Genomic DNA, 19,494 nt, shown 5'->3' on the forward strand with positions numbered 1-19,494 from the left:
CTTCCTGGAGCAGAACAATATTGTATCATACAATTAGGTTCTGTAGAAGGACGTAGATCTGGGGATTTATTATGATGGAATATAGGCTGAACTGGATGGACAAATGTCTTTTTTCGGCCTTACTAACTATGTTACTATGTTACTATGTAAAACGATATCCAAGGAATAGCTAATGCCAGTCAGCAGCATTCAAACTGTGATTAACAAATGGAAAATCAGGGGCTTTGTAAAAAAAAAAAAAAGCGCAAGTCAGGAAGACCAACAAAAATGTCGTCCACAACTGCCAGGAAAATTGTTTGGGATGCAAAGAAAAACCCACAAATAGCATCAGCTTAAATACTGGACTCTCTGAAAGCTAGCGGTGTGACTGTTTCAAGATGCACAATAAGGAGACACTTGAAGAATAATGGGCTGCATGGTCGAGTCCCCATAAGAAAGCCATTACTGCGCAAATGCCACAAAGTATCTTGCCTACAAAACAGCACAGAGACAAGCCTCAAAACTTCTGGAACATGGTAATTTGGAGTGATGAGACCAAAATTGAACTTTTAGGCCACAACCATAAACTTTACATTTGGAGAGAGTTAATTCTAAACAGCAATAGCACAAAAAGAGGATTCAGAGATCCTCCAAAAATTTCAGAAAACAGCAAAAAGGGCAGAGATGCTTACCTGTCTAGGCCTCCAAACAAATGCAGGATGCAGTGGACCCATGTGGTTAAGATGGCGGCAACACAGGTGCAGAATTACCGATGAGGCAACCACTCATTGGTCCACTGCATCCTGTTTGGAGGCCTAGGCAGGTGAGCATCTCTGCCCTTTTTGCTGTTTTCTGACATTTGGAGAGAGATCAACAAGGCCTATGATGAAAGGAACACCATTCCTACTCTAAAGCATGGAGGTGGATCGCTGATGTTTTGGGAATATGTGAGCTACAAAGGCACAGGAAACTTGGGCAAAGTTGAAGGAAAGGTGAATGCAGTGTGTTATCAGCAAATACTGGAGGCAAATTTACATTCATCAGCCTGAAAGCTGCACATGCAGGGCTGCCATCAGGGCATTACTGCCCTGACTGGCATATGGGGCCCGATGACCAGAGAGGCCCGTATCGGGCCACGTCTCTTCTGGTCATTGGGCTCCAGCGGCAGGATTCTGCCGGTGCAGAAACTGAACCTGCGTGCGAGAGGCAGGTTCAGTTAAACTTTATTGCCGTTTGGGCTCGGGTCTGCACGGCAATAGTTAAAAGCGAGTGCGCGCTTGAACTGCATGGAGGGAAATTCACCGCAGGAGCGTGGCAAGGTAAGGAGAACTTTTTTTACATTTTTATGAAAGTGGCAGGGGGCAGGATGGGAGACAGGGGAAGAATAGAGACACGGGACAAGAATGGAGACACGGGGCAAGAATGGAAACACAGGGGGCAAGAATGGAGACATGGGGTAGGAATGGAGAAGCAGGGGGAAGAATGGAGACACCGGAGGCAAGAATGGAGACACAGGGGGCAAGAATAGAGCCATGAGGCAGGATGGAGACACGGGGCAGGATGGAGACACAGGGGGCAAGATGGAGACACAGGGGGCAGAATGGAGACAGATTGGCAGAATGGAGACTGTGAGCCTCCGCGGGCAGGTTGCCGCTCTCCTCCTGTACTTGTGTGTGCCTTGTTTTACTCATGTTTATTGTACTTGTCTATATTTGCCCGGTTCACATGTAAAGCGCCATGGAATAATTGGTGCTATAAAATGTATAATAATAATGGAGACAGATGGGGCAGGATCATGGGGCAGGATGGAGACAGATGGGGTAGGATCATGGGGCAGGATGGAGACAAATGGGGCAGGATCATGGGGCAAGATGGAGACAGATGGGGCAGGATCATATGGGGCAAGATGGAGACAGATGGCAGGATCATGGGGCAGGATGGAGACAGATGGAGCAGGATCACTGGGCAGGATGGAGACAGATGGGGCAGGATCATGGGGCGGTATGGAAACACATGGTGCAGGATCATAGGGCAGAATGGAGACATGGGGCATGATGGAGAAACATGGTACAGGATGGATACAATGGGGACAGGTGGGGCAGGATCATGGGACAGATGGAGGAGGATCACAGGGCAGATGGGGCAGGATCACGGGACATCACATGGGGGCAGAATGGATACTGATGAGGACAGGTTGGGAGAACCTATGGGACCAGGATAGGAGAACATATGGCTGGAGCCAGGAATGAGACACACGGGGGCCAGGATGGGGGATTTTACCATAAGGGCTAATTAAGGGATATTATTACTGCAGTCATATATTTATTTTATTTTTTGAGGATACTGTTTTAAATGGGGGGGGGGCGCAGTCCTCTTACTATGCAGAGCGACACTATGCCACCTTTTTTTCTTCATCTGGTGTAGTGTAGAAGTTGGGAAAAAATTAAGTAATGTGTTCTGCAAGTGGTGCTCTAGATAACTATGTTATTTCCTGCAGAGACGAGCCCTGGCTGGAAGAAGTGATGGCGGTCTGTGCTGGATGAAGATGAAAAGCAAAAATGAAGGACTTCACCTAGAGACGTCACTGGTGAGTCAGTGTTACCTGTACACTGACACTATACACTGTATACTATATACAGCGGTCCTGTGTACAATGTCACCAGGGATTCCTGTATTACCTTTACAATGACACTATATACAGAGCTCTTGTGTATAGTGTCATTGATTACTGTATAACCTGTACAATATATACAGCGCTCGTGTGTATAATGTCATTATTGATCACTGTATTACCTGTGCACTGATACTGTATACAGAGCTCCTGTGTATATTGTCACTGGTGATCACTGTATTACTTGTACACTGTACACTATACACAGAGCTCCTGTGTATAATGTCACCGGTAATCACTGTATTACCTGTACACAGAAACTGCATACTAAGTACAGATCTCCGGTGCATAATGACCCTTATGGTGATATTAGTATTTTTTTTAATTAATGATCAGTATTGTAATATTCAGTCACTATATGGTGGTAATATGTTGTCCGGGCATGATGTGGCAGTATTTGTTCCTTGTATGTGATATTATTCGGTCACTGTGGTGGTAGTATGTGGTCTGGACACGTTGTGGTGGTATTTGTTCCTTGTACAGTGGGGCAAAAAAGTATTTAGTCAGTCAGCAATAGTGCAAGTTCCACCACTTAAAAAGATGAGAGGCGTCTGTAATTTACATCATAGGTAGACCTCAACTATCGGAGACAAACTGAGAAAAAAAAATCCAGAAAATCACATTGTCTGTTTCTTTAACATTTTATTTGCATATTATGGTGGAAAATAAGTATTTGGTCAGAAACAAAATTTCATCTCAATACTTTGTAATATATCCTTTGTTGGCAATGACAGAGGTCAAACGTTTTCTGTAAGTCTTCACAAGGTTGCCACACACTGTTGTTGGTATGTTGGCCCATTCCTCCATGCAGATCTTCTCTAGAGCAGTGATGTTTTTGGCTTTTCGCTTGGCAACACGGACTTTCAACTCCTTCCAAAGGTTTTCTATAGGGTTGAGATCTGGAGACTGGCTAGGCCACTCCAGGACCTTGAAATGCTTCTTACGAAGCCACTCCTTCGTTGCCCTGGCGGTGTGCTTTGGATCATTGTCATGTTGAAAGACCCAGCCACGTTTCATCTTCAATGCCCTTGCTGATGGAAGGAGGTTTGCACTCAAAATCTCATGATACATGGCCTCATTCATTCTTTCATGTACCCGGATCAGTCGTCCTGGCCCCTTTGCAGAGAAACAGCCCCAAAGCATGATGTTCCCACCACCATGCTTTACAGTAGGTATGGTGTTTGATGGATGCAACTCAGTATTCTTTTTCCTCCAAACACAACAAGTTGTGTTTCTACCAAACAGTTCCAGTTTGGTTTCATCAGACCATAGGAGATTCTCCCAAAACTCCTCTGGATCATCCAAATGCTCTCTAGCAAACTTCAGACTGGCCCGGACATGTACTGGCTTAAGCAGTGGGACACGTCTGGCACTGCAGGATCTGAGTCCATGGTGGTGTAGTGTGTTACTTATGGTAGGCCTTGTTACATTGGTCCCAGCTCTCTGCAGTTCATTCACTAGGTCCCCCCGCGTGGTTCTGGGATTTTTGCTCACCGTTCTTGTGATGATTCTGACCCCACGGGGTGGGATTTTGCGTGGAACCCCAGATCGAGGGAGATTATCAGTGGTCTTGTATGTCTTCCATTTTCTAATTATTGCTCCCACTGTTGATTTCTTCACTCCAAGCTGGTTGGCTATTGCAGATTCAGTCTTCCCAGCCTGGTGCAGGGCTACAATTTTGTTTCTGGTTTCCTTTGACAGCTCTTTGGTCTTCACCATAGTGGAGTTTGGAGTCAGACTGTTTGAGGGTGTGCACAGGTGTCTTTTTATACTGATGACAAGTTTAAACAGGTGCCATTACTACAGGTAATGAGTGGAGGAAAGAGGAGACTCTTAAAGAAGAAGTTACAGGTCTGTGAGAGCCAGAAATCTTGATTGTTTGTTTCTGACCAAATACTTATTTTCCACCATAAAATGCAAAAAAAATGATAAAAAAAACAGACAATGTGATTTTCTGTTTTTTTTTCTCTCAGTTTGTCTCCCATAGTTGAGGTCTACCTATGATGTAAATTACAGACGCCTCTCATCTTTTTAAGTGGTGGAACTTGCACTATTGCTGACTGACTAAATACTTTTTTGCCCCACTGTATGTGGTTTTATAGGTCAATATGTGGTGGTAATATGGTGTCTGGTCATGGTGCGGTGGTATTTGTCCCTTGTATGTGATATTATTGGTCATTTTAAAAATTGAAAAATAAATAAAAATTTACCAAAATTGTATTGGATATTTTAACAAGGAAGGTGACGGGCACAAGGGGGCATTCTTTGCGTCTGGAGGAGAGAAGGTTTTTCCACCAACATGGAAGAGGATTCTTTACTGTTAGGGCAGTGAGAATCTGGAATTGCTTGCCTGAGGAGGTGGTGATGGCGAACTCAGTCAAGGGGTTCAAGAGAGGCCTGGATTTCTTCCTGGAGCAGAACAATATTGTATCATACAATTATTAGGTTCTGTAGAAGGACGTAGATCTGGGGATTTATTATGATGGAATATAGGCTGAACTGGATGGACAAATGTCTTTTTTCGGCCTTACTAACTATGTTACTATGTTAACAAATGATTAATAGGATAGACTAGAGTAGAGCTCGGACAAAAGAGTCTATCTTGGCGTAGTGGCGGCTTAAAAAATCTTTTGGCTGAAACGAAAGCTGCTGGCTATATGTGTGAACTCGTTATGGGAACTGTTAGGGTGTGTTTCCACGGTCAGGAAACGCTGTGTGTTTGATGCTGCGTAGAGCTGCAGCGTCAAACACGCAGCGTCCAGATGTTAAAGCATAGTGGAGGGGATTTCATGAAATCCCATCTCCACTATGCGTTAAAACACGCAGGCGCTGCAGACCCGCGTAAACGAACATGCGGCGCGTCTTTTCAGAACGCAGCATGTCTGTTTACAATGCGGTGACGCTCCTTCGCCGCGCCATAAATTTATCATAGACAATCATTAGATGCAGTAAAATCGCATCTAATGATTAGTCACATGCGTAGTAACTGCGTAAACGCACCTTACTGTGCATGTCTACTAATTTACATGCCGGCTCACCTGTCCCGCCGCTGGAAGTCCACGTCCACTGCACTTCTCGTGGTAAGCTAAGTTCTGTCGTGCACGTGACCGGGAGTTATCTCCGGTCACTAGGCTGGTTCTCACGGTCAGCTGATCAGCTGATTGTGAGAACACTGCAGTGTAGGTGATCGCTGGAGAGTTATCTCCGGCGATCATCTACAGGCTCTGCTACATCTGGATGTCAAGCATCCAGATGTAGCAGAGCTGGACTTGTCTAGACTATGTGCACATACAACATACAACATTGAACATACAACATACACCATACAACATGCAACATACACCATGCAACATATACCATACAACATGTGACATGCGACATACGACATGCACCATACGACATACAACATGCACCATGTGATATGCAACATACAACATGCGACATACAACATGCAACATGTGACATACGACATGCACCATGCAACATACAACATGCACCATGCAACATAGTACATACAACATACATCATACAACACATACATACACTACATACAATATACATATAGACATACAGTACATACAACATAGGGTACATACTCACCATCACCTTGTCACCTTGATCCCCGAAGCCATTGTCGCCTGTAAAAAATATTAAAATAATAATGCGACTGCTCTCCAGGGGCTCCAGGAATACAATGACGGAAGGTATCCTTCAGCAATGTATTCCTCCGCCTCTGTGAGAAATAGTCCCTACTCTCACATGTGGCACTGCTGTGTGCGAAAATTCCCACGCAGCTTTGCCATAAAGTGAGACCCTGAACTCAGGTAACCTCAGTGATGCACTGCAGGAGCCATTGTCTCCTGTCAGTGTGTCACTGGAACCCTATAGAGCAGTGACATCACCCGATGTCACTGTTCTATAGGGGAGATCAACGTGGGACATTTGTTATTAATTGGACTATGGCAGAAAGGGAGAATACGGTTGGTTTATTTTAATTTTTGCAGGCGATCGAGTATGGTAAGTATGGTGTAAGAATATTAAAATACTTTTTTTCTGGCTGTGTCTTTTTTTTTAACCCTTTCACTACTATAGGATTAGTAATGGATAGGCGTCTTATTGACGCCTCTCCATTACTAACTGGGCTTAATGTCACCTTACATTAGCAAGGTGACATTAACCCCTTATTACCCCATATCCCACCGCTACAGGGGAGTGGGAAGAGTGGGGCTAAGTGCCGGAATTGGCGCATCTTTCAGATGCGCCATTTCTGGGGCAGTAGGTGGCTGGTATTTGTAGCTGGGGGGGGGGGCAATAACCATGGCCTCTCTCTAGGCTATGAATATCAGCCCGCAGCTGTCTGCATGGCCTTTCTGACTATAAAATATAGGGGGACCCCACGTCATTTTTTGGGCGGGTCCCCCTAATTTAATAGCCAGTAAAGGCTATGCAGACAGCTGCGGGCTGATATTCATAGCCTGGGAAGGGGTCATGGGTATTAACCCCTTCCCAGGCTACAAATATTGGCCCCCAGCCGTCGGCTTTTCCCCTCTGGCACAGAAAGTTGCGCGGGAGCCCACGCCATTTTTTCTCCCGTTTTTTTAAATTAAACGTTCGTTAATAAACATTGGCCTTGCTATTACATATCTACTAGATGGTGGCCCGATTCTAACGCATCGGGTATTCTACAATATGTATGTAGTTTATTTAGTGGTGTTTAAATCCCGCTGCAATATCACTGTTTGGTCGCGGCTGGCCTGGCACGACCTATCAGCGAAGCGTTGTTTAAATCTCGCGCCAATTCGCAGCTGGGCTGTGCCTGTCGCTAATTGGTTGCGGGCGGCTGGCGTGACCAATCAGCGACGCGGGATTTCCATTACAGATAAACAGACCCTTAGACGATTATATGTAGATGGATAATATCTATAGATACACAGATATACTAAACATTGGTATTATCTATCGATCTATCTATTATCTATCATCTATCTATTATCTATCTATCTTCTGTCTATTATCTATCTATCGTATCTATCTATTATCTATCGTATCTATCTATTTATCTATCTATTATCTATCTATCTATCTGTTATCTATCATCTATCTGTCTGTGTGTGTAAACATTATTCTTCAATGGAGTATGTAAATGAAGAGGTTGGAAAAGAAATGACATCACCATTCTTTTTTTTTGTATATCTTTATTGAGCTTACAAAAACACACAAATACACATGAAAAAAACGCATGAAAAACGCATAAAAAATGCAGGTGACCTGCCAGTGACCTCAGGTGCAGATTTGGTGCAGATTTTACCTGCGTCAAATCCTGAGCAAATCCTGATGCAATCCTGACCGTGGAAACATACCCTTAATGTGTGATTGGTGAGAAGTGGAGTTTTTCCAAGAGAGAGCAATGGGGCTGTGGACAGTTCGAGGGGTGGAGCCTGGGCAGAGTCTCAAGGGGGACCAAAAAATTTTGCCAGTATGTTGCCCCGAAATTCCTAGTGGCAGCCCTTTGCGCATGGGACTTACTTGGACTTTCCAACATGACAACGATCCAAAACACAAGGCCAAGTCGACCTGTAATTGGCTACAGCAGAACAAAGTGTAGGTTCTGGAGTGGCCATCTCAGTCTCCTGACATCAATATCATTGAGCCACTCTGGGGAGATCTCAAGCGCAGAATTCATGCTAGACAGCCCATGAATTTACAGGAACTGGAGGCTTTTTACCAAGAAGAGTGGGCAGCTTTCCATCTGAGAAAATAAAGAACATCGTCCACAACTACCACAAAAGACTTCAAGCTGTCATTGATGTTAGAGGGGGCAATACACGGTATTAAGAAATGGGGTGTGTGTGAACTTTTGAATGAGAGTCATTTGGATGTTTTGGGTTGTCATTATGATTGAAAAAGAGAAAACAATAGTGTGCCAATAAATAGCTTCAACCAACCACTAACCATGAGTTGAGAAAAAGTTTTGGTTCTCTCATTCATATTCTCTGAAAAAAGGCCAAGAAAGCAAAAATTCTGCCGGGATATGTAAACTTTTGAGCACAACTGTATTTCTTAATAATCAGCTAGTGATTGCAGTACACTTCCTTATGTAAACAGACTACTTTTCAATTCCTTTTATTAGGGGTCCTTCTATGACTGTGGTCACACCTATCATCACCTCTCCACATTCAGAACGTAATAAATTGTTGCATTTGAAGTCGGAGTGGAAGATGCACAATGGATCTGCATTCCATGAACTACTGTTACTAGGGTAAGAAATGAAGAATCTTATACATTGTACTGATTCTTGATTGCACTTATTCCCCCTATCTATAACTAGCATAGGATGAAGACGTTTTAATATTTCAAAATGCCTTGACAAATAAACCGCAGTACTTGGATTCCTGTCTTCTCATCATCCTTCTATGGCAGTGCAGGTTAACCCATTTATTTCAGTTTTCTTCCTTGAACTTTCTTTGTGGGTCTGCAGTAGCCTAAGTCTGTTCAAAGGTTGTGTGAACACAGCCTGACCACGTGTTCACGATTGTGTATTCCCGTGCATATTTTATATCCAGATGAGACCATATTGCATTTTTGCCTTTTTTGAGTTCTTACAAGTATAACCAGTGCCTAAACTCTGATATTATCCCACTCTCAAAAACTTTTTTATATGTTTTGAGTTTACCAGCTTCTGGTTGTGACACAAGGATCTACTATATGTCCAACTAGAATACACAAAAGCACACAGAGAGGTCAAAAAATACTCTGTTGTAAAAAAGTCAAAGTAAATAAGCAAGTGCTAGTCAAAAAATAAAAAAATACAGGGTATTTAGTTAATACGTTTTTTTGCAAAAAAAAGTATGTTAAGCTGCTCTACCAATCGCCAAAGTATACACATAATAGAGCAGTCCTATCTAATGTATATAGGACTGCTCTATTATGGGTATACCTTGGCGATTGATGAAGCAGCTTAACATACTTTTTTTGCAAAAGAACGTATTAACTAAATACCCTGTAGTTTTTCATTTTTTGACTAGCACTTGCTTATTTACTGTGACTTTTTTACAACAGATTATTTTTTGACCTCTCTGTGCGCTTTTGTGTCTTCAAGTTCTTTGGTGGTGTGAACAGGTTTCTACAGACTTGTTCACTGAGCAAGTAGCCCATGTGTTTTTGGTTTTATATGTCCAACTATCAGAGTGTCCTATCCACAGGTTTTCACCCTCCTACTTGGTCTTCTCCTGTCACCCACAGTCAGGGCTGCCACTAGGAATTTCGGGGCTCCTACTGGAAAAAATTTCGGGGCCCCCCTTGAGACTCCGCCCAGGCTCCACCCCAGCCCCAACTCCACCCCTCGTACCATCCACAATCCCACTGCCCTCTCTTGGAAAAACTCCACTTCTGCACCACATCGTCACCTATCACAGATTTAGGCTATGCACACACGTTGCGGAATTGCAGCGGAAATTTCCGCTGCAATTCCGGAACTCCCTTCCGCGGGTAAAACACATGCGGAAATGGCATGCGTTTTCCCGCTAAACACTAGCGTTTTACAAGCGTAATTAGCTTGCAGAATGCTAGCATTTTCCAAGCGATCTGTAGCATCTCTTGGAAAAATTGACTGACAGGTTGGTCACACTTGTCAAACATAGTGTTTGACAAGTGTAACCAACTTTTTACTATTGATGCTGCCTACGCAGTATCAATAGTAAAAGATAGAATGTTAAAAATAATTCAAAAAATGTTTTTTCTCACCTTCCGACAGCCCCGGATCTCCTCAGCGGCGCTCCTGACGGCTTCTGTTTCCAGGGATGCTTTGCGCGAAGAACCTTTGTGACGTCATGGTCATCCCTGGGAACGGAAGTTGCTGCGTGCACCGCTGAGAGCCGGGAAGGACTCCGGGGGCCATCGGAAGGTAAGTATATCACTATTTTTTATTTTAACTCTTTTTTTTTTTTTTTTACACAGGATATGGTACCCAGTCCCTGGAGGAGAGTCTCCTCTCCTCCAGACACTGGGTACCATCCGCACATGATCCGCTTACTTTGCGCATGGTGGACATAGCCCCATGCAGAAAGTAGGCGGATCAAGCATTCCTATTTGTGCGGAATCACCGCGATTCCGCACAGAGAATGAGCATGATGCGTATTTCTCTGATCGCCCATGACGGCACCATGGAGAGAGGGGATCCGCCCACCAAGGACAGGAAACCTACGGATAAAAAGGCGGTATGTTGTGAATTCTGTTGTCGGGCTCCCTCCTGTGGTCATGAATGGTACTTCGGCTGGTTCTGTCCATGGACTTCCTCTGGTGGGTGTTTCTGAGTTTCACAGGTGACGAGGTTAATTCGTTAGCTGCTGCTCTATTTAACTCCACTTAGATCTTTGCTCCATGCCACCTGCCAATGTTCCAGTATTGGTCTGTTCACTCCTGGATCGTTCTTGTGACCTGTCTTCCCATCAGAAGCTAAGTTCCAGCTTGTATTTCTTTGGTTTGCTATTTTTCTGTCCAGCTTGCTATTTAATTTGTTGTCTTGCTTGCTGGAAGCTCTGGGACGCAGAGGGAGCGCCTCTGCACCGTGAGTCGGTGCGGAGGGTCTTTTTGCGCCCTCTGCGTGGTCTTTTTGTAGGTTTTTGTGCTGACCGCAAAGTAACCTTTCCTATCCTCTGTCTGTTCAGTAAGTCGGGCCTCACTTTGCTAAATCTATGTCATCTCTGTGTTTGTATTTTCATCTTTACTCACAGTCATTATATGTGGGGGGCTGCCTTTTCCTTTGGGGAATTTCTCTGAGGCAAGGTAGGCTTTATTTTTTTATCTTCAGGGCTAGCTAGTTTCTTAGGCTGTGCCGAGTTGCATAGGGAGCGTTAGGCGCAATCCACGGCTATTTCTAGTGTGTTTGATAGGTTTAGGGATTGCGGTCAGCAGAGTTCCCACGTCCCAGAGCTCGTCCTTATTATCAGTAACTATCAGGTCATTCCGTGTGCTCTTAACCACCAGGTCCATTATTGTCCTGACCACCAGGTCATAACAGCGGTACCACTCTCCTGCATCAGTTGGTTTCCTGTCCTTGATGGGAGACCTACGGACTTACCGAAGATCGACGTTGGATTCCGGGGCCATCCAGTCCGACTCAGGCAGCTGGGGTCCCTCTGCCTCGGCTGGGGTGGTGACCCGAAGCGCCACCACTGAAGGCTAGTGGGCCTCTAGGGTGTGCGGGGGAGGTGACAGGGAATTCGCGGTCACCTCCCCAGGTAAGATTCAGCAGCGGCAACATCCAGGGGGGTCCCTCTGTGGTTGCGGGAGGTGCGGCGCGGGCCTCCCGAACAAGCGTCAGCCTGCACACTGCACTGCCATCAGGCATGCAGAGCCGCGCGGCAGGGACTGCATAGGACCGGGAGCGCCGGTCAGCAGTGCCATATCTGCACTCCGGGCGCCATCTTGAGAGTCAGGCGCATGCCCGGAGTTTTGCTGGTCTCGCGCGGCACATAGGCAGTCTGCGTGGGCGCCGCTGAGGCTCATCTGCGCAGGCGTCGGCGTTCGGCACTCGTCGTCGTCGGCAGGACGCTACTGCGCAGGCGGGGGAGAAAGCCAGCGGCCGCTCAGGCATAGCCATAGGAGCCGCTGAGGCTCAACTGTGCAGGCGCCGGCGTTCGGCGCTCCTCGCCATCGGCTAGGGTCTACTGCGCAGGCGCAAAAAAATATATATATATATAGAGCGGCGGGAAGCTTTAAATAGAAGAAGCTACTTCCTCCCAGCAGCTCTGCAATACATCGCAGGAGCCTCAGGAGCTACCAGTCGCTGCAGCGCAGCAAGTGCTTTTAGCAGCGACCGCAGACCAGCAGCAGGATGAGCGACCCGGCATCACCCTTGCCAGAATCACCTCCACCTATTGCATCGCTGCAGCAGCAGCAAAAAAGGCGACAGCAGAAAGGTCACCAGGACACCAGTAAAGATCGCCAAAGGTCCCAACATAGTAAAGAGTCCAGTGCGGCGTCGGGGAGAAAGCCAGAGGCAGAGAATCCCCAACTGGTATTTATGGGTCCTAGAGGTGGTAAGTGGATCTTCGTGAAAGTTAGAGACAGTAAGATTATTATTTGTCTCTTTTAGGGGAGGAAAAGCATAGGTAAAACAAAGCACAAAGTCTGTGCCATCTGTAAAGAGGATCTTCCACCCGCCTGGGAGAAGCAGCTATGTAATTCCTGCATATAGCAGACGGTATCCGAAAGCCTGCCTGGGTTTGCAACCGATTTAAAAAACCTAATTAAAGAGCAGGTGGAAGACACCTTTAGATCCCTTAAAAAGGGAAAAAAACGGAGAAGGACCAGACACAGGTCCCCGTCCCCGGTCTCAAAATCTGACAGCGATAGTGCGAGTTCAGTATCCTCTGACTCCTTCACCTCATCTTCATCATCCACTTCTTCCTCAGGCGGACACAATTGTTTCCCGCTAGAGGACACCGATGGCCTCATAAAGGCAGTGAGAAGTACTATGGGGTTGGTAGACTCCCACCCTAAAAAATCGGCACAAGACATCATGTTTGGAGGCTTGGAACAAAAAAAGAGAAGAGCTTTTCCGCTTAATGACGCAATTGCAGCTTTGATTAAGAAAGAATGGAAAAAACCCATGAAAAAGACTCTCCTAACTCCAAAAAGGAAATACCCCTTCGAGGATGAATCCTGCTCCTTTTGGGAGAAAGCCCCCAAATTAGATGTAGCAATAGCTAAAGCATCAAAGAAATTCGCTCTCCCGTTTGAGGACATGGGGGTCCTAAAAGACCCTATGGACAAGAAGGCGGACGCCTTTCTCAAAGTCTCTTGGGAGTCAGCGGGAGGAGGCCTAAAGCCGGCAGTAGCAGCCGCATGTACATCTCGCTCCCTAATGATCTGGTTAAATCAACTAGAGGGTCAATTAAAGGGGAAGATTTCCCGAGACTCGATGCTGAATACTTTACCAGTAATAAGGGGGGCTGCGGCTTTCCTGGCTGACGCCTCGGCAGACTCTATCAGATTAGCCGCCAGGTCAGCAGTGTTTGCTAATGCGGCTAGGCGTGCCCTCTGGCTTAAGAACTGGCCTGGCGATCTGCAAACAAAAACAAAACTGTGTACTATCCCCTGCGAAGGAGAATTTTTGTTCGGTTCTACATTAGACGACATCTTGGAAAAAGCAGGGGACAAGAAAAAGTCCTTTCCCTCTCTAGGTCTCCCCTCTTACCGGAAGCCCTTTCGGAACAAGAGGTTTTTTCGTAAGAACCCGGGGAGAGGCCAGGGAAAGTGGGAGGATAAGAGGAACAAAAATAAGGGGTTTATCTTTAACAAAAACCCCAATGATAACAAGAAACCTCCTCAATGAAGGTTCGCCCCAGGTGGGAGGGAGATTATCTCTCTTTCTCCCAGCCTGGGAAAAGATTACCTCCAGTCAATGGATTCTGAACATCATAGAATCAGGACTAAGGTTGACATTCAAAAGATGCCCCCGTCCCTCTTTTACGATGACATCCACAAGATCTTCGGCAGAAGAACAGCTGGCACTAGAAAACGAGGTCATCGGGTTAGTAAAAAAGGGAGTACTCCTGGAGGTTCTCCCTCAAGAAAGAGGGCAAGGGTACTATTCCCCTCTATTTCTGAGGAAAACACCAGACGGTTCCTTCAGGACCATTATAAATCTAAAAAAACTAAACGATTACCTGGAGGTTCAAGCATTCAAGATGGAAACGATAAAGTCATCTATCAAAATGTTGTTTCCCCAATGCTTCTTGGTGGTCCTAGACCTGAAGGACGCATATTATCACGTCCCAATACACAAGGATCACCAGAGATTCCTAAGGATGGCAGTTCACATCAGGGGAGTCCTAAATCACTTCCAGTTTTCAGCTCTACCATTTGGTCTTGCCATAGCCCCGAGGGTTTTCACAAAACTGATCGCGGAGGTAATGGCTCACCTCAGGGAAGAAAATATCCTAATCGTACCATATCTGGACGATTTCTTGGTGATAGGCTCCTCCCCGCAACATTGCGAGGATCAACTGGCGATAGTGATACATTCCTTAAAGGAATTGGGTTGGCTAATAAATATAGAAATATCCAGACTAATGCCTTCTCAGGTCCAGGAGTACCTAGGTCTCACTCTAGACTCCAAAAAAATGGAATGTCGGCTCCCGGAGAACAAGATACAAAAACTAAAAAGTTTAGTATCAAAGATCCAATCTCTCCCCTCTATAACACTCCGTCAGGCCATGTCCCTCTTAGGCTCCATGACCTCTTGCATCCCCGCGGTCCAGTGGGCCCAATTACACTCAAGAGATCTTCAATGGCAGATATTATCGGAGCAAATCCGTCTAGGAGGGCATTTAGACGGGCGGTTAACTCTATCTCCTCGCACCAATCACTCTCTGACATGGTGGAAATCGCAGGAAAATCTTTCCCAGGGAGTCCCATGGGTAATTCAGATCTCGAAGGTCCTGACTACAGACGCAAGCCCTTCAGGGTGGGGGGCTCATCTGGGCGACCTAGTAGCCCAGGGCATTTGGTCTCCATCTCTAGCAAACAAATCCTCCAATATGAAGGAACTTCTTGCGGTAAAATTTGCCCTTCAGGAATTCTTGGGGGTCCTTCACTCTCACCACGTAAGAGTGATGTCGGACAACCGGGTGGTAGTATCTTACCTAAATCACCAGGGGGGTACCCGTTCCAAAAATCTAATGGAAGTGACCAGCTCAATCCTACAAATAGCCGAGAGCAACCTCCTATCCCTAACAAGCCTGCACATAAAGGGAGTAGACAACTACAAAGCAGACTTCCTCAGCCGGTCCAGCCTAAAACAGGGAGAATGGGAACTAAATCAGTCGATATTTGCCCAGATCACAGAAAAATGGGGTGTTCCCAAAATAGATCTCTTTGCGAGTCATCTAAACAAAAAAGTAACCTCCTTTTGCTCCCTATCTCCTCTGGGGAACCCAGTAGCCGTGGACGCTTTCATGATGTCTTGGGGTCACCATCTGGTCTACGCCTTCCCTCCTCTTATTCTGATTCCAGCAGTGCTGAGGAAGATTTGGGAGGACGGGGCGTTGGTCATCTTAATTGCCCCGTTCTGGCCGAAAAGACCTTGGTTCTCATGGATGAGGAAGATGTCAATATCCGACCCTTGGGTATTACCAGACCTCCAGGATCTGTTGTCACAGGGCCCAGTCTGTCATCCGCAAGTCAAGAACTTGCACTTGACAGCTTGGCTCTTGAAAGGAAATTATTAGAAAGCAGGGGGTTCTCTCCGGGGTTAATCTCAACTCTGTTACAAAGTAGGAAGCCGGTTACAACAAAACAGTATGGCAAGATATGGAAAAAGTTTCTGTCTTCATCAGGTGCAAAAATAGGGAAAGAAATTCCCCTTAATTCCATATTAGAGTTCCTACAAAACGGGTTGGAGATGGGTTTAGCCACTAGCACCCTAAAAGTTCACGTGGCAGCATTGGGAGCCCTATTCAATTTTGACTTAGCTTCAAATAGGTGGGTCTCTAGATTCATCAGGGCGGCAGGAAGATCGAGGCCTCTTCCAGTAAAAGTTGTTCCTCAATGGGACTTAAACTTGGTCCTTAAAGCCCTGACTAGTCCACCATTCGAACCATTACACGAATCTACAATAAAAAACCTATCTCTCAAAACAGCTCTATTAGTCACCCTCACTTCTGCCTGTAGGGTTAGCGACTTACAGGCTCTCTCAGTCAACCCTCCTTACACACAATTTCTAGAGGATAGGGTCATTTTAAAAACAGACCCAGCATATCTCCCGAAAGTGGCTTCAAAATTTCACAGGTCTCAAGAGATATCTCTCCCCTCCTTCTGTCCCAACCCTAAAAACAAGGAGGAACAAACATTACATACACTAGATGTAAGAAGATGTCTCTTACATTACCTAGAAGTCACTAGAGAGAGTAGGGAGGATTCCTCTCTGTTTGTGTGTTTCCAGGGTCCCCGGAAGGGGAAAAAAGCATCTAAAGCCACCATAGCAAGATGGATCACGGACGCCATCAGTCTCTCATACTCGGCAAGTGGGATGTCCGTTCCCGGGGAGGTTAAGGCTCACTCAACAAGGGCAGTAGCAACTTCCTGGGCGGAGAAGGCCGGAGCTTCCATTGACCAGATATGTAGAGCTGCTACCTGGTCCTCACCATCCACATTCTATAGGCACTATAGATTGGACCTAATCTCCTCTTCAGACCTTACTTTCGGTAAAAGGGTTCTGGAGGCGGTGGTCCCTCCCTAAATGTACTATCTATGCAATTCTCTCCGTGGTGCCGTCATGGGCGATCAGAGAAAAATATAGTTCTTACCGATAACGGTATTTCTCTGAGCCCATGACGGCACCCGTACATTCCCTCCCTTCACTTGTGGGTGCTCACATCAAAATAGTGCCATAGTCTATTCATAGTTTTAAAGTCACGCGGTATCTCGTTATGATAAACAGTTAAATTTAACAAATGTTTTAGTAGTCTCCCATCGTTCTCTATGTAAAACAACTGATGCAGGAGAGTGGTACCGCCATTTTATTCGTAGGTTTCCTGTCCTTGGTGGGCGGATCCCCTCTCTCCGTGGTGCCGTCATGGGCTCAGAGAAATACCGTTATCGGTAAGAACTATATTTTTTTCCGCAATGCGATTCCGCCGTGGAAAAATATGCAGCATTACCACAGCATTGCGGAATCCCATTGAATTCAATGGGTTGTTTTGTGTATGCATTTTTGCGGTGAAAAAATGCGGCAAAAACACATACAATCCGCAACTTGTGAACATAGCCTTACAGTTCCCATCACCACATACATAGCCAGCAGCTTTTGTTTTCGCCAAAATATTTTTTATCCACCATCAAGACAAGGTAGACTCTTCTGGCCGGATTCTACTCTACTATAACTTACTAAACATTTGTTAAAATATCCAATACAATTTAGGTATATTTTTATTTATTTTTCAATTTTTAAAATGACCAATAATATCATAAACAAGGAAAAATACCGCCTCACCATAATCAGACACCATATTACTACCCCGTAGTGACCTACACCATGTTCAGATCACATATTACAACCACAATGACCGAATAATACCACATACAAAGAACAAATACCACCACACCATGACCAGACCACATATAACCACCACATGGTGACCAATAATACCACATAAAAGGAACAAATACTGCCACACCATGTCCAGATCACATATTACCACCACAATGACCGAATAATAGCACATACAAGGAACAAATACCACCGCACCATGTCCAGATCACATATTACCACCACCACATGGTGACCAATAATACCACATACAAGGAACAAATACTGCCACACCATGTCCAGATCTCATATTACCACCACAATGACTGAATAATAGCACATACAAGGAACAAATACCTTCGCACCATGTCCAGATCACATTAACACCACCACATGGTGACTAATAATACCACATACAGGGAACAAATACCACGACACCATGACCAGACCACATATTACCACCACATAGTGACTGAATACTGCAATCCTGATCATTAATAAAAAAACACAATACTATCTCCATAAGTGCCATTATACACAGGAGATCTGTACTTAGTATGCAGTGTCTATGTACAAGTAACACTCTAACTCACCAGTGACATCTCTAGGTGAAGTCCTTCAGCCTCGCTTTACATCTTCATCCTGCACAGACCGCCATCACGCTTTCTAGCCAGGACTTATTTCTGCAAGAAATAACAGTTATCTAGAGCTCCCCTTGCAGAACACATTGCTTAATTTTTTTCCCGACTTCTACACTACACCAGATGAAGAAAAAAAGGTGACCTAGTGTCACAGTAACAGGACCGTCCCTGCATTTAAGACAATATCCTCAAAAAATAAAATAAATACATCACTGCATTAATAATATCCCTTAATGAGCCCCTATAGTAATAATATCCCCCATCCTGGCCCCTTGTATTTAATTCCTGGCTCCAGCCATATGTTCTCACATCCTACCCTCATGAGTATCCATTCTGCCCCCATATGATCTCCCCATCCTGCCCCATCTGTCCCATGATCCTGATCCATCTGTCCCATGATCCTGACCCATCTGTCCCATGATCCTGACTGACCCATCTGTCCCATGATCCTGACCTATCTGTCCCATGGTCCTGCCATCCCATCTGTCTCCATCAAATCCATCCTGCCCCATGATCCTGCACCATGTGTCTCCATCCTGCACAATGATCCTGCCCCATCTGTCTCCATCCTGCCCCATCTATCTCCTTCCTGTGTCTCACATCCTGCCCCATGTCTCACATCCTGCCCCCGTGTCACATTCTGCCCCATCTCACATCCTGTCCCGTCTCACATTCTGTCCTATCTCACATTCTGCCCCATCTCACATTCTGCCCCGTGTCTCACATCCTGCCCCTCTGTGTCTCACATCCTGCCCCCCTAAGTCTCAGATTCTACCCAGTGTCTCACATTCTACCCAGTGTCTCACATCCTGCCCCGTATCCCACATCCTGCCCCCTGTCTCACATCCTGCCCCTTGTGTCTCACATTCTGACCCCTGTGTCTGACATTCTGCCCCGTGTCTCACATTCTGCCCCCTGTGTCTCACATTCTGCCCCCTGTGTCTCACATTCTGCCCCCTGTGTCTCACATCCTGCCCCCTGTGTCTCACATCCTGCCCTCTGGGACTCACATTCTGGCCCGTGTCACACATCCTGCCCCCGGTCTCTCACTCTGCCCCCTGTGTCTCACATTCTGCCCAGTTTCTCACATCCTGCCCCGTGTGTCTCACATCCTGCCACGTGTCTCACATCTTGCTCTGTGTCACAAATTCTGCCCCCTGTGTCTCACA

General features: G+C 45.7%; 1 protein-coding gene across 1 annotated transcript in view; it reads left to right on the forward strand.

The window, feature by feature from the left end:
* Nucleotides 1-19,494, forward strand: part of CORIN (corin, serine peptidase) — a 649,735-nt gene that overhangs the window by 563,172 nt on the left and 67,069 nt on the right. The window contains exon 17 of the mRNA XM_069744507.1: nt 8,781-8,909. Coding sequence (XP_069600608.1) covers nt 8,781-8,909 — 129 coding nt within the window. The remainder of the gene's footprint in view (nt 1-8,780; nt 8,910-19,494) is intronic.

This window comes from Ranitomeya imitator, chromosome 1, assembly GCF_032444005.1.
Source record: "Ranitomeya imitator isolate aRanImi1 chromosome 1, aRanImi1.pri, whole genome shotgun sequence".
NCBI classification, from domain to species: domain Eukaryota; kingdom Metazoa; phylum Chordata; class Amphibia; order Anura; family Dendrobatidae; genus Ranitomeya; species Ranitomeya imitator.